Source organism: Mus caroli, unplaced genomic scaffold (assembly GCF_978045245.1).
Source record: "Mus caroli unplaced genomic scaffold, Mus_caroli_1 scaffold_2, whole genome shotgun sequence".
Lineage (NCBI taxonomy): Eukaryota > Metazoa > Chordata > Mammalia > Rodentia > Muridae > Mus > Mus caroli.
Genome location: NW_028227257.1, coordinates 79,334,083 through 79,358,149, shown reverse-complemented (window position 1 = coordinate 79,358,149; position 24,067 = coordinate 79,334,083). Strand labels below are relative to the sequence as shown.

The 24,067-nt window shown below is 42.2% G+C and overlaps 1 protein-coding gene across 1 annotated transcript in view; it reads right to left on the bottom strand.

The window, feature by feature from the left end:
- Positions 1-3,135: 3,135 nt before the first annotated feature.
- Positions 3,136-24,067, bottom strand: part of Iftap (intraflagellar transport associated protein) — a 76,040-nt gene continuing 55,108 nt past the window's right edge. The window contains exons 6-7 of the mRNA XM_021186309.3: positions 18,138-18,277; positions 3,136-3,367 (exon numbers count right to left, since the gene is read on the bottom strand). Of these exons, the coding sequence (XP_021041968.1) occupies positions 3,203-3,367; positions 18,138-18,277 (305 nt within the window). The 3' untranslated portion in view covers positions 3,136-3,202. The remainder of the gene's footprint in view (positions 3,368-18,137; positions 18,278-24,067) is intronic.

Sequence of the window (24,067 nt, the reverse complement as noted above, 5' to 3'; positions counted from 1 at the left end):
TCAGGCACTCATGACCTCCAGCAGAGACTGACTGTGGGAGCCCCTTAAAGGAGTTCCCAACAGAGACGGTCCTGGTCAGAGCAAATGTCTCCTTCCTGTCACCTGGCCAGAGCAAGTGTAAGGCTTCCAAGTAACACAACAAATAATAACAGAAACATCAGATGGGGAGCTCACAGCCCCTAGCAGAGATCAGCAGAGTGAAACACTGTGTCCTTGAAAACAGCTGAAGGGTCATCCTTTGCAACAGACCTTATTGCTGCTCATCCTGGAATTTAAAGGGCCCTGCAGTGGGAGAGAGAAACTGGAGATCCGCCATGAGATGCTTAGTAGGGAGCTCCAACTGCCTTAACTTTCCCAGTCTCTGCTAGAGGTAAGGAGTGCCCGATTTGGTGTGTTTTGATATTTATATACTATTAGCAGTTTATTCTTTTACTTTAGCTTGCTATATATTTAATAGGCTCACTCATTCAAAACTGAAGATATGACTTCATAGGTCATTCTCTAGACCCTAAGGAGAAAACACACTACTCCAACTCTGATGTCCTTCCTGACTGACTTAAACCCTCCTGAGTCATGACCAAAGTCAAACACCGCCTCCCCAGCTTCCAGTGGTGCTTAAGTCCAATTGCCAGCTCGAAATTGGAGTGCAAACCCTAAATTGGGCAGCACCGTCACAATGGCTGGAGTCCCAGGCTGAAGAGACTGGTTGGCATCATGGAGTAAGACAGCCCTGCTGTCATGCCTTCCAATCATGACAGGTTGCATTTCTCTGAACTGTGAACCAAAATAAGCATTACGTTATTATTGCTCACAGCAAATAAAATAAAATAAAATAAAATAAAATAAAATAAAATAAAAGTACTTCCCAGACATACATTGTTTCAACCTGTTTTTGGCCCAGGACCCCTTGGTAAAACATGCTTAAGACCCAGGTCACCATAGGCCAAGTTACAACTAAAGGAAATATGCCTGTGATTTGTAGAATTTCAAGTTTCCCAGTAGCCTTGTTTAAAAAAGTAAAAGGAATATGATAAATCTTAATAATATATTTCATTTAGCCAGGTAATTCAAGTCACTTAAACCCATAATGCAAAAACGATGTAATATTTTTCACATTAATTCATCGAACTCCAGTGCGTTTTACATGCACAGCATATTTTAAATTCAGACACTATGCTGTCATCAAAACTAATTACTAGTACATACATGTAGCTACATAACCACTAATCCGACATTTCAATTTACAACATGTACATTTGAAAAAGTAGACTCGCATTCCACCGTTCTAAATCTACTTGAAAGCTTTCTGATAACTGGGTTAAGTATGTTCTTGATTTGATATTGAAATATAAATCAAGCCACAGAGCTCAGCTCCTTGGTCACAGCAGCTGCATCCCAAGTCCTCTGCACACCAGGATGGAGTTAGTGGCTGTTATACTGGGTGCTGCAGCTCTGCCCTAACTGTTAGTGCATTTACACCTCTTCCCCACCAAAAGACCCCATCTGCGGTCCTTAGATCTTCCCCATTTCCTACTGTAAATAGGGCTTCAGTTATAAATGATGAAAGTTGATTCTATAAAAATAAATATGCAAATCATCTCCATCTCCTGTCGGGATAAAATTGAGAGAATTCTTTTGTACAAACTATAAGCAGCATTTGTATGAGTATAAACACACACAAGTCCTCATACATGCACAAGCACAAACTACAGCTTGACTCACAAGAACCAGGATCCAGAAACAATTTAAATGCTCAGACTGATGAATAAGGAGAAGTGTATGTACATGATGTGACACTCACTATTTATTCAGCATTCAGAAGGAACAAATCCTGCCACGTGTGACCATGTGAAGGAACTCAGAGAATATTGTCATAAGTGAAATAAGCGAGGCACCAAAGGGCAGACAATGCATGTCCATTTCCATGGGGTGTCTCCAGCAGTCGAACTCAGAAACAGAAGCCATGGAGAACTGAGTGTATTTTCGGTAGCAGGTGGGTAAGTCCTAGAGATATGCCACAATATTGTGTACGTGGTTTGCAATATTGAACTGTGTGCCCAAGCATTGAAGATGGTGGTTCTCATGTCAAGCGTTCTTACCACAAGAGACGAAAAGGAACAGAAATAGGAAAGACTCAAAACCAAGCAGCAACAAGCATACTTTGTGGTGTGTGGCTTAAGTGTAGGGGATCAGAGAAAGGGAACGGATGGTAACTATGCTTCCTAAGACGATGATAAAATGTAAAGGCTACTTAAAAGAAGAAAGAATACCAAGCACACTTGCTGATTTCTGCAATAATAAACATTATTTCATACAGATTGCCCACCTTATCCTTCTTCAGTGCCTATATCCCTCTCTACTTGTTCCCTCGGTGACCTTATGAGTCATCTACACAGTTACTACTCCATGGCACATTTTTAAATTTTTATCTTTTATTATTAGTAGGAGAAGTGGGGTGCGCTTGCCTTTGCACCTGTGGAGGTCAGAGGACAGCTTTATGGAGTCATTTCTCTCTGTCCTCCTTTACGTAGTTCCAGGGACTAACTAAGGTCATCAGGCTTGCCTCTAGCAAGCACCTCTACGGAGCCCTCTCACCAGCCCCATAACACCATTTTACATTCTCTAGCTGTTCTTAAACTTCTGGAGACAGAGCCTACTCACTGTACTTTGTAACTATCAGACATGACTTAATGATAACTTTTTTAACTCCCAGAATTCCATGTGAGACATCAAAATCAGCTCTGCAGTGCCTTCCTTTTCAGTGAAGCTCAGTCTCTCCACAACCACACTGAATCCACCATCTCTGGACACACAGGACCAAAGGCCTACATACATATGTGATTCTGTTAGACCTGGTAATGTTTGGAGCGTGTGATTGTCCTTCACCTCTAATAAATGCACTCACACTCCCAGTCTTCAGCACAACACACCCATGTCCTTGCATGGTGCCCTCATCGCATGCAGATTCAGCAGCCCGTATCTCCTGCCCCATTTCCCTCTTCCATCGTCCCAAGCAGTCACAGGACATGGCCATGGGACAGAAGAGAAAGTGATCTCTTTGGTCTTGGTTAATCTGTGTCCTGGTGATAAACAAGTGACAAATGAATGCAGCCGTGTACATTTCCACAGAGGGAATCAGTTGACATATGCTTTATTCTAATGTTGCTTGAGTGTGAACAAAATAAAACTAAACCCAGAGGCATCAGTCATGGAGTTCGAACACGTTTGTACTGCAACCCACTCTCTTTTGCTTAGATAGCTCTTGGATGGTTGCTATCTCTCCAGCAGTAAACTTGGGAGTCAGAATCACATTGTCATAATCAAATTCTTCATCAAGAAAGAAGGGCTGAACTTCATCTCCAACTATCTGTAAAAGGTACCAAAGGCAGAGAGAAACACGATCACTGAAGTGAAGATGAAGTTGAAAACACAAACAGCCTATTAATACTTAATGAAGCTTTTTTTAGACTTTCGGCACTCTCAGCTGATTAAGCTGTTTTTAAGTAAAGAAATAAATTCAATTACTCAATTTGACCTAATTTAAGCCTCTTAATATGCCCCATTTGTATCATGCTGTATCTGAATGAGCATCATTAACTAATTCTGCCCCCAAGGCAAGAATCAGGTCTGCTTTGCACACATTCATTTCACTCTTTGTCACGATGTAGTGCCAGCAATAGAGGCATACGGAAAAGCTAGATGCTCCATTAAACTATAAAAAATACACCTTAAGGTCTTCACCAACCTTTCACCATTAGCTAAAAAAAATCTATAAGGAAGTAATCTTTAAAACTTAAATTAAAAACACTCTACATTTACTATACTTGAGATAATACCCATAGCCCCTGTCCAATAACAGGAGGAACTGAAACATGTATGATCAAATTTAAAGGTCCAACATCCTTCTCTTTCTCCCTTTTTATATATTACAGTCTACCTGTAAACCAGCTGCAAAGAAAGGTGAGTTTTGTATGTGTTTACATTTTTGTGAGTTTTAAAGACCTTCTAAAGGATGAGCCATTCGAAGCCCACTTCCCAGGGCTGATGGTGTAGTTCAGTTGACAGAGTACTTGCCTGGCACATGAAAGATCCTGTTTGGTCTCCAGCATGGGAGAAAAGTTTGGTTTTTTGTTTATGTTTGTTTGTTTCAAAAGAGTATATGTTCCAACAAACAGAGAAGAATGTCTTAAATCTCATTAATTCACACCCTGAAAAATACCACGCAAAGCCAATGGTATGTGAAACAGTGAAAACACCCCACCACCACCACCATCTGCACCTGGTGCAGACATAACTGAAAACTATGGCTTATACAATAGTGAAAACATGCACAGAAGCTTTGCTATTGTCAGCTTTAAACATTCTCGCATGGAAGATGATCTCTGGAGGAGCTTTTCTGCAGCAAGTGTGAAAATGCCACACACTGCTACTACAGTGAAAACAAAATCAGAAAAGCAGAGCTGTTCAGAGAGCCCTATTAGGGAGTAAAGTATGACGTGCCAATAGCAGACTGCCAGCCCCTCATTGCCCTGGGGCCTTAAAATCAGCCACTATGATCCACCCAACAGGTTCCAGAGGCCTGGTCCTCTCCTCCATGCTCCTCATGAGGAAAGGTAAGAGCTGCCATTGGACAACTTCCCATCCTGGGTCTGCCCCAGCATCAGGATTCACATGTGTATCAACAGTAACATCCCATCAGCCCTGCCAGTGCCTCCTATGGCCTCCCAGTCATGCAGCCTTGAAAGACTTCAGAACTTGTCCAAGGCTAGTAAAGAAGAATAGCCACATTTGAGCACAGTTCGATCTGCTTCAAAGTCACATTTGTTCAAAAACCACAAACAAAACCAACCAACGCTTAGTCCTTTGGGAGAAGCGACCTTTTCTGAATAGGCTGTACAGTTCCCACAGCCTCCACTGAAAGTGTACTCAGGGCCACGTGCAAGGTCATGACTGTATTCAGAAGAGCAGCTGCATGCGGGAAGTAAGTCAGCCTGTACAAGAAAGCAACTGATGTGTCCTGATCACTTTCTGTAATTGAATTTATCTTCACTACACAGTAACAGAGACACTGTTGATAAGACTGGCTCCAATAAGAGACATGCACACACGGTGACACTTGATGTTCTTGTCCAGAATGTACGTGTCTCAGCCACCTCCAACTCTGTGAAGAATTACTGAGGCCTGCAGACCAGGCTGTAGTCTACCTTAACTATGTAGGCACCTGATCCTCACTGATCCTGGCCAATATGCAGAGGAAACTCCACCTCTACAAATGTATTCTGTCTCAGGGGTTCTTTGAAGCTCTTTATGTCCTCATCCAAGAACAGTAACTACATGCCTACCAAGCTGCAGGCATCTCACATATGTCTCAAGAGAGGATTCAGAATCCCACCCTGAGCCTCTGAACCCATCCACTCTCGTCACATGAGGACACTTGGCCTTCATCTACCTTCCAGGGGGGCTGGCCTATTACTTCAAATTAAACGACTCCCTTGGCTATGAAAATCCCTTTGATACCATATCATGCTCTTCCTACTTCCTACATAAACATTTCCATACCCCTCCCCTTTACCTGTTCACTTAATAAACACTTATTAAGAATTAAGTACTGGGTACCACAAGTGGAAACCTGCCCCTGACATTGCCTGGGGAGCCAGGACCCAGAGACTAAATACTAGATAGCCCAGAGTAGGACAAAACCAAATACAACTGGCAAAAGAGAGAAGAAGGAGAAAGAGGATGAGGAGGAAGGGGGGAGGGGGAGGGGAGAGGGGAGGGGGAGGAGGAAGAAGAGAAAGAGGAGGAGATATTCTGTTATACTCACAGACTGGTGCCTAGCCCAACTGAGAGAAGCTTTATCCTGGCATCTAATGAAAACAGATACAGATACCCATAGCCGAACATTAGGCAGAGCTTGGAGAACTATGTGCAAGATGGGCAGGAAGAACTGTAGGAGCCAGAAAGGTCAAAGGATACTACAAGGAAACTCACAGAATCAACTAACCTGGGCTCATAGGGGCTCACAGAGACTAGACTGACAATGAGGGAGCCTGCACAGGACTGACGTAGGCCCTCTGCACATATGTGACAGTTGTGTACCTTGGTCTTCTTATGGAACTCCTAACAGTGGGAACTGGGGCTGTCTCTGACCCTGTTACCTGCTTTTGAGACCCTTTTCCCTCACCTAGCCTTAACATGAGAGGAGGTGCCTTGTGTTATTGCAACTTGATATGCCATGTATCCAAGGGAGGCCTGCCCTTTTCTGAAGCAAAACAGAGCAAGAGTGGATATTGGTGACAGAGGAGAGTTGGGAAGGAAGGAATGGGGGGACTGGAGGGAAAGGAGACTACAGGTGAGGTATAAATAATAATAATTATTGTGATGGTTTGTATATCTTTGGACCAGGGAGCGGCACCATCTGAAGGTGTGGCCTTGTTGGAATAGGTGTGACCTGGTTGGAATGGGTGTGTCACTGTGGGTGTGGGTATAAGATCCTCACTCTAGTTGCCTGGAAGTCAGTCTTCCACTAGCAGCCTTTGGATGAAGACATAGAACTCTCAGCTCCTCCTGCGCCATGCCTGCCTGGATACTGCCATGCTCCCACCTTGATAATAATGGACTGAACCTCTGAACCTGTAAGCCAGCCCCAATTAAATATTGTTTTTTATAAGACTTGCCTTGGTCATGGTGTCTGTTCACAGCAGTAAAACCCTAACTAAGACAGAAGTTGGTACCAGGAGTGGGGTATTGCTGTGATAGGCCTGACCATGCTTTTATTTGAAAGAATGTGGATTTTGGGACTTTGGATTTGGAAAGCAGTGGAATGCTTTAAATGGGGCTTAATGGGTCATCCTAGTAGGAATATGGAAGACTTTGTTGCTGGGAGTAATTTGAATTGTGTTGACCTGGCCCAAGAGATTTCAAAGGAGAATAATTTCAGAATGTGGCATAAAGACTGGTTTTGTGGTATTTTGGTGAAGAATGTGGCTACTTTTTGCCCTTGTCTGAAAAGTTTGCTTGAGGCTAAGGTGAAGAGACTTGGATTAATTGCATTGACAAAAGAAGTTTCAAAAAAGCCCAGCAGAGACTTTGTTCTCTGGTTAAGTCTTATGAAGAAAAGTTTGAACAAGCATAGCAAGCTTAGAAAGGAAAAATATAAAATATATGGTTTGAGTATTAAAGGAGTACCAGGAAGTGAAATGGAGCAAAATCTTGTGTTCTAGGAGATAAAGATTAAGGGAGTGGGACCTTGGGGCAAGATCCTATCCAGCTAAATAAGATCCAGGCATGGTGGTACACACCTTTAATCCCATGAGACAAGCATGCTGATCTCTACATTCAAGGTCAATCTACAGAGCAAGAACCAGGATAACCAAGCTTAGGCAGTGAAGGATTTAGAAAACATAAAGCTAGTGATAATGTAATAATACAAGGGGATCATGTTCTAGTTCCTGTAAGCAGCAGAACTCGGCAGCTTCAGCCATGTGCCTCTGGCTCTAGAGTTAAGAATGGAAGGAACTACTGGGAAAATTGATGCTGGTTAGCTGGAGCTAAGGAATTAGCAGTGATTAAGAAGAGACCAGCATCGTTGAGGTGAAATCTTCTGGAAATTGTTTTCTGGGAGCACAAAGAAGCTGTGTTCCAGAGATACCCAAGGTTGTACCTCATGCTGCGGCTGGACTTGGTAATGTGTAAGAGTCACTCAGGTGGTACTGCTTGTGAAGGAATGAAGGGATCATGGAGAGAAGCTGAGGCTTAGCACTGTGAGAGGCCAGGGAAGCCCATTGGAGAAGGTGAAGCCTCAGCTGTAGTTGATGGCCCAGGATTGAAGGGGTCATGCAAAGGATTTGAGGCTTGGCACCCTGAAGAGAGCCTATGAGAGGCTATTGGTGAAGCCTAGTTGGAGTGGAACACCCCAGTGTATTGGAGATGTCAGTACCATGGGATGATCACCAAGAACAGCAGCCATAATGGAGTGGATCAACCTGAGCATAGAGTGCTACAGAGGACAGAGATGGAGAAGTGATGCCAGTCCTTAGGAGGAGTCCAAAAGATCAAGTGGAATCCCAGACAATGAAAGAAGAAGCTGTAACATTGAAATTGCCTTGGAGACTCAAAGATGTTAAAGATGCCAGAGCCATGGGATACATGCTGAGGAAAGCTGCTAAACAGGGAGTGGAACCAGCCCAGGAGGAAGCAGTTTGTTGCAGTCAAAAAAGATGAAAAAGGAGTGGAGATCTGAAGACCACTTTGACATCAGCCATGGAGATGCAAGTTTGGAGTTTGCCCAGCTGGTTTCCTGCCTTGCTTTGGGGATTACAGTTAATTAAGTTGAATGAATCTCAGAAGAGACCTTGAACTTTGGGCTTTTAACATTGTTGCAACTGCTATAGACTATGAGGACTTTGAAAGTTGCACTAAATGCATTTTGCATTATGCTATGTTTAAGTATGGCCCCCATAGACTCATGTTTTTGAACAAGTCTATGGGGACCAGGGAGTGGAATGTGATGGTTTGTATAGCGGCACCATCTGAAGGTGTGGCCTTGTTGGAATAGGTGTGACCTGGTTGGAATGGGTGTGTCACTGTGGGTGTGGGTATAAGATCCTCACTCTAGTTGCCTGGAAGTCAGTCTTCCACTAGCAGCCTTTGGATGAAGACATAGAACTCTCAGCTCCTCCTGCGCCATGCCTGCCTGGATACTGCCATGCTCCCACCTTGATAATAATGGACTGAACCTCTGAACCTGTAAGCCAGCCCCAATTAAATATTGTTTTTTATAAGACTTGCCTTGGTCATGGTGTCTGTTCACAGCAGTAAAACCCTAACTAAGACAATTATTTTTTGTTTTCTTTAAAAAAAATCACTACTTGGTAAAGTTACTTGATTTTTTTTCATTTACTTAAAAACAAATTAAGCCCAGTTAATTAAAGGTTTTTGGTAGGCTGCAGAGGTCAGAACTCAAAAGCCAGTATTTTCTAAAGACTTATGAAGTGGACGTGACAAAGAAATGATGTGAGTGAATAGTGGCAGATTGGTAGAAAGAAACCGGGATGAACTTGGGAGGTAGTGATTATTTTAGTCTACTAATTTCAGGTTATCCTCCATTATTTTGGAGAAGTCAAGGAAGAAACTTGGAGCATCTTGGCCACCTTATATCTAGAGTCAAGAGTAGAGAGAAATAAATAAATGCATACATGTCTGCTTGTTTGCTTGCTTATCTGTAATCAACACAATTTCTCCACTCAAAGGAGGTTCTACCTAGGGAATGGTGCTACCCATTGTGAGCTGGGTTTTCACACATCAATTAATTTAACTAACATAGTCTAAAGGACTAAAGTTAATCTCTAAGCCCCACTTGCCCAAGGATAGATTACTCCCTAGAATGCTGAGGGCTACTTTTATTTAAATTAATAACTCATATGTTTTCACTTCAGAAAGCAAGATTGGTTACCCCAAATGTACAAAATGTACTTGATCACAAGAAAGTATGAGGTACGTAGGCAGTAAGTATGTTAAAATATATGCTTGGCCCTAGCTGGATGCAAGTGGGAAGTACTAAAACCTACATTTTGGCCTTTATAGACACCTGACTGATTTAATTCAGCACCATTCTCTGGGAATCCCAGGTAGGTACCTGACCAGTCCATGTTCCTGGCTAGTATTAAATAAAGCTTGCTTCAGCTGAAAACAAAAATAAAAGGATTAGATAATGGAAACCAACACGAGTGCAGCAAAACCTGGGCCTATAGGGCTTCATGACCAAGGAGAAGACAAAATAAACAAATGTTCTCACTAACCTGTGACAACCTCTTCACTAGGATAACTGCATAGCATAGCATGAACCTCAGAAGTCTCATTTTCCCAGACAATGGGAAAATGAATTATTCCTCTTCAGAATGTATACCAGCCCCCGTGTCACCTCACCTCACTCTCTGCCACTTTGTCAGGTGGTCTGAGTGAACTAGGCTCATGGTTTAGCCTTCTCAGAGCTCCTGACCAGGGCTAACTCCTATGGCTAGGTTAGATCTTCAGAGATACCCACTTCCAGTGCCACCTTATACCCCCATTTCCCTGAGATCCAATCATATTGTGGCTGGACTATTGTTCCAATCCACATTGGACTGAATATGATCCAATCCATATTGTTGTGGAAAGTACCAACATAATGGTACTACAGGTAAAGAAATTCTCTCTTAAATGAAAAAAAAAAAAAGGTGTTTTTCCATACAGTTGAATTCTCGCTGTGCTGAGAATTTTTTTTACAGGAATTTTGAATTAAAATTAATAGCAAAGGATATATTTCTTTTAAAAAAAAAAGGATAGATTTCTCAAGGCTAAAAAACTTGCCAATACAAGCATTATTTGTAATAAACTCCTAAAAATAAAAATATACTTAGATATTTGTCACTTACAAATGAACAGTTATTAATAGCGGCTATTGCTAGATCCTTTTCTTAGAAAATTACTTAAGTGCTCAAACAGAAAAACAGAAGAAACTAAAAATAGGCATAATTTCATATTTATAATGCCAAAATACACTCCTCAGAATATGTGAAGCCATGTGCTTCAGTGTGGCTCAGCACCCAAGGTATGAGAAGAGCTCCCTGCAGCCATGCAGGCGTTTTTATTCTTCTTAAAATGTACATGGCCCTACATATCTTAGCCATTGTCTGAGGCTCTAGGACACAAAGAAAGACCTGCATAAAGTTACCAACAAACCTCTCATGACAGTGAACTGTGAAGTGGTAGAATCTGGGGATCACAGGAACATCTGGAGTGGGTTGGGAAGGAATCAGAGATGGTTAGACACCTAAGTGAAATCTTAGAAAGTTTACTGGCTAGCAGGCTAAGAGTACAGCTTTTCAAACAGGAGAGTTTTTATGAGCAGGCTGTAAACATACGGTGCAGCATTTCAAGTCTGAAAGTTCGGCATTATCTGAGCATACCTGTAAGGGGGCACAGTGATAAGGAATGGCAAGGCAGCAACATCATCTTAGAGATGATAAAAAGCCCCTAAAGAATCTTTAGAAAGCAGGAAAGATACTTGGTCTTGTATGCACCCCTTCATGTCATAAACTTTTTAATGAACACCTATAATGGAACAGGTAGGAACAGCACCAAAAAAAGAAGGATGGCCTGCTTGTCATCTTGGAGATTAGAATTACGTGACTCATACTGAAGGTTAAACTGAGGGTTTAACTGATTCGGAAGCATGAGTCTGGAGTCAGAAGACTTTCCAGACCCTGCTAGAGTGGTCTGAGCAAAAGTCAAGACAATGGAGCACTGGTAGGAAAGATATAAAAACCATGTAGGAAGGAAAATAGGCAGTGCTCGGTGGGAACTGACAGCAGTGGCAGAGGGGAAAGTCAGGCAGGCAGGAAAGCAGCAGGGAACACACTGTACTTGAGGATCTCTGGAAGATGCTGAAGACAAAAGGCAAACCTGAAGCCAGAGGGGGGAAAGACCTGAAGGTAGACATGCCCATTTAGAGACATAAGTGCAATAGGTAGAATTTAAATGAAAATTGATTCAAACATTCAAAGAGAGAAGAGTTACAGGGTATACAGATGGAACCCTGGGGAACACTGACTTCTTAGGAGAGGGTAGACAAAAACCTCCAAAGGAGGAGAGCAACAACTTCAGAAACAAAGAATAGAGAGCTGGGAGAGGCAGTAAGGCAAGAGTATAGGGTAAAGCTGAAATAGAAGTATAGGCATGGATCTCCATGTCCCATAAATGCCACAAAGGAACCACTGGGCTGGGCCCCTCAACAACTGGTACCTTCATTCTGAATGCTTTCAGGAACTCAACTAAAGCCAAAGCAGCAGCTTACTGAAAGAGGAATGAGAGGAGAGTAGCCAGAGCCCTGATGAAGTCGGGTAGAACCTAGAGGGAAAAGGAATTCAACTGGAAGCACTAACAAATTTGAGTGAGAAAACAGGGAGAGAAACAGACCCCAGCCAAAAAGCAGTTCAGGGGACAGAAGGTTGTTCCCCTTCTCTTGGTCCCTTCTTGTCAACAGTGGGAAGAGAGATGTGAACATGTAAAACATTGTGGGAAAGGAGCCAAGAGAGTAGAAAGAGACAAAAGCACTGGATTAGTTATATTTCAGATCACTGGGAGCAAAGACCTGACAAAATCAACCAAACGGGGAGACCTGTGTCTTGGCTCAAACGTTAAGAGGTACAGCTATCATGGTGAGGAAGGTATGATAGCAGGTAGCTCCATGGGGGTGGGAGCATATGACAAGCACTTCCTCAACTCTACATAGGCTAGGAAGCATAGTGAGGACCAGATATGGGGCAGGCTATAAAACCTAGAGGTCCACCTCCAGTGACCACTCTTCCTTTCACCTTTAAATGTTCCACAACTTCCCAAAACAATATCACTAGCTGTAGACCAAGGGTTCAGACATAAATCTACATGGTTCATTTTATATTCATACCAGGACATTTCTCTTGCCCCCATAGGCTCATGACTGTGTTTATAATGTAAAATGAATGCAGCAATTTCAAAAGTTCCATAGTCTAGCAGTTCTGTAACTACTCAATCGTTCAAGTGCAGTCTCTTCTGAGTCTCAGACAACCTTGAAACCATGAGCCCCTGTAAATTCAAGATGCCACACACTTCCAGCAATGCCAAAGTAAACATGCCAACTCCAAAGGGAAGAAAGAAAACACAGCAGGGAAAGATCAGCCCCAGCTCATAGTGGCGTCATGTGGGGACACATATTACAACTGCGTGTTCCCATCAACACAAAGCAGGAAGCAGAGGACAGGCAGGGAGACAACGCTATATAGCCTCCAATACCTCACTACATCCAGCAAGAGCCCAGCCTCCAAAAGCTCCACAAGTCCCCCAAAATAGCACTACCACTTGGGGACAATATACAAAGGCATGAGTCTGTGGGGGACAGGTCGTATTCAGACCATGACAGATTTCAATCATATGACTGTCACAAAGTGGCTCCCAGTTAGTAGTAAGAATTGGTGTATGTTGTGGACTGGTTCTAATGCTACTTGTGTTAATTCAGCTCCCAAAATTACAGAAAAATCCATACATCTGTATGTAAGACACTAAGGGTACCTGTCCCCAGTTGGCTTTGATTGGTAAATAAAGTTGCTGGTGGCCAGTGGCTGGGCAGGGAGACAGAGGCAGAGAGAGGTTCTCGGACAAGGAATACAGGAAAGGGAGGAAAATCACCATTGCCAGGGAAGGAATAAGATGCGTGCTTGAGAGCTGCAGAAGACAGAATACCAGCCATGTAAGAGCTGGGGAAGAGCAGCCCCAGGCCACCACCCCCTGCCCCCAATTTGGGTCTAGGGTAGCAAAGATGGAATATAGATGTTAGTAAGTAATAACGCAGGAGTATCAGAGAGGAGGTGTTAGCAACATGGAAGTTTCAGAGTGGTCCAGCCATTGCGATGTTTAAACCTATTATAATAGAAGACTGCGCACCCATGTATGTGTGTGTGTGTGTGTGTGTGTGTGTGTGTGTGTGTGTGTGTGTGTGTATTTTATTCAAGAATCCAGAGTTTGGGGCAGGTGGCAAGGAACATGTGAGCTGCTGCCGGGGAGATTAGAGCAGAGTAGCCAAATATATCAGCAGGTTTATTTAGTAAATATTTGTTGCATGTCTATGTTTGGTTCTGATACTTATGTTACAGTAAAATAAACTTATAGAGACTTGGAGAAATGAGTGACAAGGCAGGGATATGTAATCCCAAGTGAAATGATGTATGTATGTCATGCCATTCAGAAAGCATCACTGCGACCATCCAAGTGTTGCCCCTTCAAATACAGTAAGGCTGCATGTCCATTCCATGTTCTAGCTACTGACTGCTGTGTTAGCTGGAAGCCTTCTTTCTAGGTGAGTTTATTTTAGGATCTTAAGTTATATGACTACAAAGTTTCAACTACAAGTTGAAATTCTGGCTTATTTCAGAGAAGAATCATTCTTATACAATGCCAAGTCCCCTGCTGCTAAACAAAAAACGAGTGTAAATTAAGTTATTAACTTGTTATTTTTGCCTAAGGATCTGAGAGAAACGTGTGGATTTCAGATGTCTAATTTCAAGTCTAATTGAAAATTGTTTGTGACCACTAAGGGAATAGAATTTGTGTACTATTAGGAAACTGAGTTTCCTTAAAATTGTTCACATGACTGATTCTTGCAGAGACACTGCGAAAGGAGGAGCCGTTTTCATTCAAAATACCACATAGGCAAATTAAGGAACACAGACCAATGTTCAAATCAATAATGGTAGCATTTAGCTACAGGCTAGAACAGAGTGGTGTGGTAAATAAACTAGCTGGGTGGGGAAGGGTTTCGAATCCCACTGTGAAATGGAAAACAGAGGCCCTCAAGCTCCCTCCTGACCACTGCCACAGCTGCCTCTCCAGGGAACCAAGTTCCCCTCTCAATAGGATAAACTCTTCTTGCCGTAAAAAGCAGTTCCAAACCTCCAAAATTCATCAAATCAGAGGAATCAAGGCAAGAATTTATTGACAAATATTAGTTAGAGATCTGAAAAATGCCCCTCTCAAAGGGGGAAATACACATACATAAACCAGTAATAAAACTGGTAGGGACAGGGGCTCAAAGAGACCAATCCATATCAGAGAGGTGTGGGATCTGAAACAGCATTTATGAGGAAGGAGGACTCACAGCAGACCACATTCAGCTTTCAGACTGAAGCCACTGAAAGCAGCCACCAGCTCCAGCCCTCAAACGCTCCTTGACGGTCCCTCAGGAGAGAGACACTTGCTGGAAAAGATGATTAGAATCTTTTAATGATCTATGTGGTTAAAGATAAGATTTGAGCTACTAAACCAAGGCAGAGCTGGTTCAGTGTTAGGATGCCAGGCAGTGCTAAAATGACTCTCAAACAAATAATGATTTAAAATTCCCAAGTGGGCGCGGTGGTGCATACCTGTCATCTCAGTGCTAATCGGCAAGAAAATGAGCACATTCAAGGTGGACCTGTGCTACCTCATGAGCCTCAATTGCAAACAAAGAAAACAGAAAGCAATGGAGCTTATGTCCAAAGAATCAGCCCAGAGAGACCAATGGCAGCCAAAACTAGTTACAGGCAGCTCTGAAGTTTGTCAACACCAACATTGCTCATATTAATGACTCCAACCTTTTTCTTTTTATTTTTTTTTTGATTTTTAATATTTTTATTACATATTTTCCTCAATTACATTTCCAATGCTATCCCAAAAGTCCCCCATAGCGCCCCCCACTTCCCTACCCACCCATTCCCATTCTTTTGGCCCTGGCATTCCCCTATATTGGGGCATATAAAGTTTGCAAGTCCAATGGGCCTCTCTTTCCAGTGATGGCCGACTAGGCCATCTTTCGATACATATGCAGCTAGAGACAAGAGCTCCGGGGTTCTGGTTAGTACATCATGTTGTTCCAACAATAGGGTTGCAGATCCCTTTAGCTCCTTGGGTACTTTCTCTAGCTTCTCCATTGGGAGCCCTGTGATACATCCAATAGCTGACTGTGAACATCCACTCCTGTGTTTGCTAGGCCCCGGCATCGTCTCACAAGAGACAGCTAAATTTGGGTCCTTTCAGCAAAATCTTGCTAGTGTATGCAATGGTGTCAGCATTTAGAAGCTGATTATGGGATGGATCCCTGGATACGGCAGTCTCTAAATGATCCATCCTTTCATCACAGCTACGAACTTTGTCTCTGTAACTCCTTCCCTGGGTGTTTTGTTCCCAATTCTAAGAAGGGGCACAGTGTCCACACTTTGGTCTTCATTCTTCTTGAGTTTCATGCGTTTAGCAAATTGTATCTTATATCTTGGGTATCCTAAGTTTTGGGCTAATATCCACTTATCAGTGAATACATATTGTGTGAGTTCTTTTGTGATTGTGTTACTTCACTCAAGATGATGCCCTCCAGGTCCATCCATTTGGCTAGGAATTTCATAAATTCATTCTTTTTAATAGCTGAGTAGTACTCCATTGTGTAAATGTACCATAATTTCTGTATCCATTCCTCTGTTGAGGGACATCTGGGTTCTTTCCAGCTTCTGGCTATTATAAATAGGGCTGCTATGAACATAGTGGAGCATGTGTCCTTTTTACCGGTTGGGACATCTTCTGGATATATGCCCAGGAGAGGTATTGCTGGATCCTCCGGTAGTACTATGTCCAATTTTCTGAGGAACCGCCAGACTGATTTCCAGAGTGGTTGTACAAGCTTGCAATCCCACCAACAATGGAGGAGTGTTCCTCTTTCTCCACATCCTCGCCAGCATCTGCTGTCACCTGAATTTTTGATCTTAGCCATTCTGACTGCCTTTTTCTTTTTAAGATTTATTTATTATCTATATCAGTACACTGTAGCTGTCTTCAGACACACCAGAAGAGGGCACTGGACCCCATTACAGACAGTTGTGAGACACCATGTCGTTGCTGGGAATTGAACTCAGGACCTCTGGAGGAACAGTCTTAACTGCTGAGCCATCTCTCCAACCCCAGACTCCAACATTTTTAAATGTTCACACTTTCTGTTAGGACATTTATAGTCCTTTAAAAAAAGTTGGCTATTGGGGTACTAACCTAACATCCTAGTACTTAGGAGGTTGAGGCAAGATAACTGCCAGCCTGAGCTATGTAATAAATTCAAGTGCAACAGTTATACAGTAGAGATTCATATAGTGAAAGAATTTATGAAAAACTTGGGGGAGAGGTTAAGGAGGTAGGGGTGAATTAGGAGAAGTCAAGAATTGGGGGTGAATATAATAAAAACACATTTCATGAGAATCTTAAAAAAATTTTTAAATGGGGAAAAATGAATGCTTGCCTATTTTGTGCAAAGCATTGGGTATCAAGCTTGCCATTTTAATTTGAGTTTCACTGGCTATCATATAGATTCCAGAATAAGCACCTTTAACCACTAGCTGAAACTAATTTATAATAATTTCTATCACTGTTCTAAAATATATATAGACTATAACTGACTTAAAAGTAATTGCATTTCTTAAACTACTAGGTGCCATGCCAAGTGTCTGACCCAGTAACTTATATGGCCACAACTAGCCAAGAATATAAACAAGCCTTAAAATGAAACAGACTTCTGCTTGGAGAAGCCCTGTAATTTTAGCTTCTTACAGCTCAGAGCATATAATCTATAATTCAAACAGCATATTGGAAAGTGGCTGTCCTGGCTGATTTGTCTAGTAAGCAATTTGGAAGTTCAGTGCAAGCCTGCAAGCACCCTGGGTACACTTTTCAATATAGTAAACCAAAGTGCTCTAAGGAAAAGGAGCATTTAAGACAGAAATGCATAGGTTATCGCTGATTGAATGACTGATTCCATAACTGAATATGCAGTTACAGAGCATCTGAATGATTAAGTAAATCAAAGAGAGACCCTAGAGGTTCTTATTAGTAAGCACTAATAAAGAGTCCTTAGCAACTTCCTGTATTCACCCCCCCCACCCTGCACAGTTATATTAAACAGGGTAAGCAGTGACTTCCCAGCATACCTGCAGTGTAGCTGTTAAATGTTTATAGAAGAGCTGTAAAGTGACAGCAAAAATGGCTCTCAGGTAATACTCTGGGGAGAATAAGCTAGAGTAGAGATTCTGTTCTTTTGAAAACTATGGACAGGTGACATTCCCGAGCCTTCTGTGTGCCTAGATATGAACAATTACTAAGCAGTTGTCAATAGATTCAAGTCAGAGCCTTTGCTCTCTGATGAACAGACCTGTTCACTGTAGGAAGCCTGTAAAGATTTTTAAATATAAAATATAAACTTCTATTTCTTTCAGGCACAGATTTCAGACTGAGATTCTCTGTTTCCAGTCTGGCCTTACCTTATGTAATAGAAAGGTTTATAATCATGGCCAGGTCAGACCAGAAGAGAGAAGGAAACTGCCCTTTCATCTGCTGAGCAGTTCATATGCAGAACTACTATGAGGTAAAGCGTGCTTCTACAGACAAACACCATTGCTTCATATAAATCAGATACAAATGGAAATAAGACCAATTATGCAACATAGACTCTAAATTATCCCAAACCAAGGAAAAATACAAAAGCATGCAAGTATAGGGGTTCCCTGAAATAACAAAATCCCAGTACTGTCATAGTGGAACCCCCCAGAAAGTACCTCTTCGGTTTGTTTCTGAGTTCTTCCCACAGCAGGCTTTGGCTTCACCTCAGAGGTGAGCGGTAGGTCCACAGAAGGAACATAAGAAGGAACGCTGGTGCTTAAATCCTGTTCCACCTCACCTGGAAGTAGCAGGCAATCTGTTGGATACAAAATATTTCAGCTGATCTCCTGTGAAGTTCGTCATCTCCCCAAAGTAATCTAAAATCCGCTGGCAATCAAAACAGGCAGATATGCTAAGGGAAAGATGAGCCTTAGTACAATGCAGGTCTTCGTCTGTGAACCTGACTCAAGGGAGTCCCTTTCTATAGAACAGAAGGCACCTGTGCTCTGACCTTTTATCGTGCTGTAAGATAAGTCCACCCGGGAGGTTGGAGGGACTGAGGGGTGACATAATAGGCTAAGAGGCCTTCCAGGCCTCACTCTATTTCTACCGCTCAGGAAAACCAGGCAGGAAGATGCTACTCTTGCTTCATTTTCCTATGGTTTCCTGAGGGGGTGAAGAGTAAGAAAATGGAGTGCAGACTTCATTCTCTAACAATGCAGCAATATTTCAAATATATATATATCAAAATGAGGATGCCAGAAGGAAAGTACTTTAACTTTCAGCAGAAAAATGAAATACTCTGCCATATGAAAAATGCACAGGCTCATTTTCAACACTTGCAGACAACATGTTTCCTGCTTGTTTAGCACAATCACAAGAATTCAAAACCAATCTTAGTTTCCCCATGGATTTATTGGAGGTGGTTGTGCTGGCTTGTTTTCACTTGTGTGACCCTTCATGACTGTATCACAGATGGCAGTTAACTTATGCGACCTTTAAGGTGAGCAAGCAGACACATTGAAGAACATGACCTTCCCACCTCGGTCTAAACTTCCTGAATACCTGAGGAGCTAGTGAGAGCCCTTCCCTAGTCAGTAACTTGAAATGAGGTGCTATGATTGCCTGCTTCTCGAGGATGGTCCTCATTCTGTTCTCAGTGGATGTGATTAATTAGCAGCACAGCACACGTACCTGGGCTAATGGCAATGGCAGCATCTGTAGGAAGATAACTAACTATTCAGGTCTGATACTCAAAACCTTAGACTGTCCTGAAATCCATCCTTCACCTCCATAGCCATCACACCAACAGAAATAAATCACTGCTGGCTTTTGATTGTGGAGAGAAAGAACACAGAATCAGATCTTCTGGAAACTAAGAGCTGTGCTGGGAGGCTGGGAGGAAGAAGTCTTACTGAGCTCAATTACTGGAATTTTGAAACATCATCTCGTTAGATAGCATAAATAAAACAAATAGTAACAACTGACTGTGATGTGTCCAGTATTTTACAAGTGCCAGCATGGCTAACCCTCCCAAAAGTTCTCCCCTGTTTTCTGTGTTCTAGGCAATGAGCTCTACACACTGAGAGAGATCTCACTCAGAATCCCGCAGTTAGAAAGGCAGAGTCGGTAGTCCGCCCAGACCTCAGCCAAACAGTGTTAAACAAACACTTTTATTACGTATTTAATTTTGTTTCATTATGGAATGACTATGCTCAGGGCCAAGAAGTGTCACCTGTAGCTCCTGAGTGTAGCAGGCAGCAGCACTAAGTGCATTTTCCAAACATGTGATGCCCAGACGCAACATGCTTATTAAATTCATTAACGGTAGGAGAGAAACTAGCCTCCTAATGTACCTTCTTATAAGTTCAGAGCCAAACTCCTACACTGAGCTCCCTTGTGTAAGAGCATAGGATAGGTCCAAGGCTGCTGAAGACCTGCCAACAAGCAATAAAGACAAGGCTATGCCTCTCAATGTGAGAAACATCATCTATCTGGCCAATTGGCTGCTGGGGCAAACACTAGTTCTGATGTGAAATGAGAATCAACTCTGCTCTCCAGGCTTAAGCTATGGTTCTGTCCAACAAAAGATGTGGCACACAGGACAGGACAAGCGTGTGAGTCCTTTACTGAGGCTTCACAGCCCTAGTCTGTTTTCATCAAAAGCAAGACTTTCAACAACAACAAAAATGACTTCGTTTATAACAATTCTACCGCCATGGGAACAATTGTTTCAAAGCAAAATAACTCCACACCTCAGCACCTTACATTGTTGTCATCTTTTCTCTGGGGTAAAGAAAGAATTCAAGAATACATACTGTTGGAGGCCAACACAGTTCCTTATGCACAGTGAATTCTAAACCAATACTCGGAAGCAGGAAATGAATGTGATGTGTGCTTACAGTGAAAACCCCTCAATAGGAATCTCCAGCCTCAAGGTATGTCTACTCTGAGAGAGTTGCACACACACAGAAAACAAGACACAAAATTCCCAACAGCATGAACCCCACAGCAGAAACCAAGAAGTTGATCCACATAGACCTAGTTTTTTTCCCTGATCTGATTAGGAAAACTCTTCCTTACCTTGGATAAATTATTTTTAAAAAGAAGAAGGAGGAGGAGGAGGAGGAGCAGGAGGAGGAGAAGAGAAGGAAGGAAGGAAGGAAGGAAGGAAGGAAGGAAGGAAGGAAGGAAGGAAGGAAGGAAATAATTAGCTTCCCTATTTTACACCCATCTCAGGAAGAATATAAATATTTCTTTATGCAATAATGAGTACTGGAGAGTAGGTTTTTTTCCTCTGGTTAACATGGCTTTCCAATTACCTCTTCATAGATGGATAAGTTAGCAAATATAAAAACTAGAATAATGGGAATAGAGGACCATTGCCTTCAAAACCTGTACCACCAGTGTGACTCTTACACATTACCAAGTACAGCTGCAGCACAAGGTACTGAAAGAACCTAGTGGGGAAACCCCCACTCAATTCCCGTTTGGCGTGCACCCAAGAATCACGAACAGATGACCATCTTGATGTAAAAGCATGAGGTAGTTTAATGACGGAGCTCCGGGCCAACACATATCTCCCCATAGGAGACAGAGGTGTTGACCACATGGTGGAGCCATAATGGCGGAGCTCCAGGTCGAAACTTATTTCACGCAGGAGACAGTGGTTCGACCACGAGGCTTGGAAGCTAGGGGTTTTTATAGAAAAGGGGTGGGGCTGGGGGAGGAATTGGTGGGTTTCACATGATTGGTCCATTTAAACATCAACAGACTGTCAGAAGGGCGGGAGATAGGGAGCCACTAGGCCAGTCAGGACATGTAACGACGGGCCTGCCCGGGCATGTCCTGGCCTGTTCTGCTATGTTCTCAGCCCCAGGTTTCAAAGCTCACAAACAACTCTTTGGGCTATTTGACATAAATTACATGAATCACATGTCTTAAGTTTTATTTCCTTTCAGTACAACCTTCTTTGTGCTCCAAAAAACACTTCCCAGAAAATTCCATCTCAATGATGCTGGTCTCTTCTTAATCACTACAAGCTAAGCAGCATCAATTGTCCTAGTAGTCCCTTCTATTCTAGACTCTAAAGCCACGACCACATGGCCGAAGCTGTCAAGTTCTGCTGCTTGCTGGAATATGGCCCCCTGGTTCTATTACATTATCACTAGTTGTCTGTTTTCCAACTCCTTCCCTACTCTAAACTTGGCTGACCTGGATCTTGCTCTCAGATTGACCTTGAACTAAGAGATCTGCATGCCTATCTCTTGGGATTAAAGGTATGTACTACCACACCTGGATTTAAACTTCTCTTCACCTAGAATTTGCTCAATTCTAGGCTGGCCTTGAACTAAGAGATCTGCTTGTAATTACCTCCTAGGATTAAAGGCTTGTACTACCATGCCTGGGTCTAAATTTAGCTGGGTGGAATCTTGCCCCAAGATCTTTACTCCCTCATTTCAAAGTAATATCCTTGAACACAGGATTCAGCTCCATTTTACATCCTGGTGCCCCTTTAATGCTAGATTGTAGCTCATTCCAGATATAGTTAAGTTGACAACCAGGAAAAGCTATTACACTTCCTAAGTGTAAACTGAACAAGAACAACAGTAGGTGTGCTAAAGTGGATGCGGGAGAGACCATGAATACTTGACCCTACCTACACAAATAACCTCAGGCAACTCAAAGAGTGCAGAGAGCAGGAAGAACTGGCTATCAAATACCAAAGGGTCAGCCCTGAAAACACACATGCACATAGTATAACAGACTGAACAAGGTGTACTTATGTGTTGAGAAATATATACATGTACATACACATATATTTATATAACAGCAATCAATGAAAAAGAAGGCCTTGAATTTTAAAGAAAGCAAGGAAGAGTATATGGGAAGATGTAGACGGAGGAAATAGAAAGGAGAAATGATGCAATTATATTATAATCTCAATAAAAGAAACAGGTTTTTTTTTTTAATTTAAACATCAAATATGGCTGCAACTGTTAAGCAGGAGTCATCCAACACAATGAACTACAGTGTAAATTCACCCACTGTAAGGGACCTGTCTGAGAATGATTATGAGAACTGGACCTCCAAAAACAGTCTCTCCAGCCAGCCACACTGAAACGGAGAGACATAAATAAATAAATAAATAAATAAATAAATAACAGTCTTCCTACCCTAATGACCTCCATGTAATGACTGCAGTGATCCCAAATCATAATTTTGTTGTATAGTAATTTGAGTCATCTTGTCTGAGGCAGTGCAATCACCAGGTTAACTACCCTATCCTGAATTCAAAAGAGGAAAAGGTGCTAGCTAACTTGATGCCAATGAATGCAGGGTACCAAACCTCACAGGGAGCATTACTCTGAGGCCACTCATATGACTGCATTGTGTGAGCTCTGCCAAAAACCTGACTCCAAAGCGCTACTCCTTGGCTGTCAAAATGATAAGGCAAATACTGAAAAAGAACTGTGTTCTTGAATCGTGGAGAATATCTATGATCATGGATACAGTGAATAAATAAAATCAATGGTAGAAAAAAAGAAAAACAATACAGAACATGCTTCCTTGTTGCCCCAGGCAAATCTGTTGCTTGAACAATAACAACAGAATCTAATCAGTAAACTTCCCAGCTGCCAAAATTATATGAGCAACTTGCCCATTTAAAAATGTCACATTCCCCATCTGATATAAATATTTGCCTTCTGCTCACATTCCTGAAGTGCAATACAAATTAGGCCACACACTGAAATTCACCTTGGCACAGAGTATTTAATTTCTTTCTTCTTTTCAAGTGACCCAGATTGTACATTATGAAAATTGGGAAACCCTGGTGGTCTTTTTGGTGATTAGAACTGAATCAATTGTCAACCATCAATTCACACATCATTTCACACAGGAGACAGTCTTAACTACTTCATTCAAGTCCACTGATACTTGGTTCAGCCTCAATAACTGTTTATCCCCAAATGCAACACCTTCTGCTATCGAGTTTCTGGAAACATGATACTAGTGAGATCTTTTATTCAACTTTTTAAAGAAGGAAGTAAAGCTGGTAACTGCAAAGCACACTTTATAAAGAATATTAAAAGAAAGCTATGTCACAAACAATAGAAAACGTTGATGTTTTACGTTAATTCCCCTGAGCTCGTGCCTCTAGCTGCTTATGTAGCAGAAGATGGCCTAATCGGCCATCATTGGGAAGGGAGGCACTTGGTCTTGCAAAGATTATATGCCGAAATACAGGGGAATACCAGGGCCAGGAAGTGAGAGTGGGTGGGTTGGAGAGCAGGGTGGGGAGAGGGTACAAGGGACTTTTGGGATAGCATTTGAATTGTAAATGAAGAAAATATCTAATAAAAAAATGAAAAACAAAACAAAAACAAAAACCGAACTTTGCTGGCCACATTCGTTTACATCAGTGTGAGACAGATGAAGGGGATCCACTTCTTTCTGGTAACTTTGCCTGGTGTTCAGCACTTTTACATGATGTTAGAGGCTTATAAGTCACTATTAGCATTAGTGATACCTGTGTAGGTTCTTTTGGTAAGCAATCCTGATCATTTCCCTGCAAATAAGCAGAGATGTTGGGGATAGGACGATG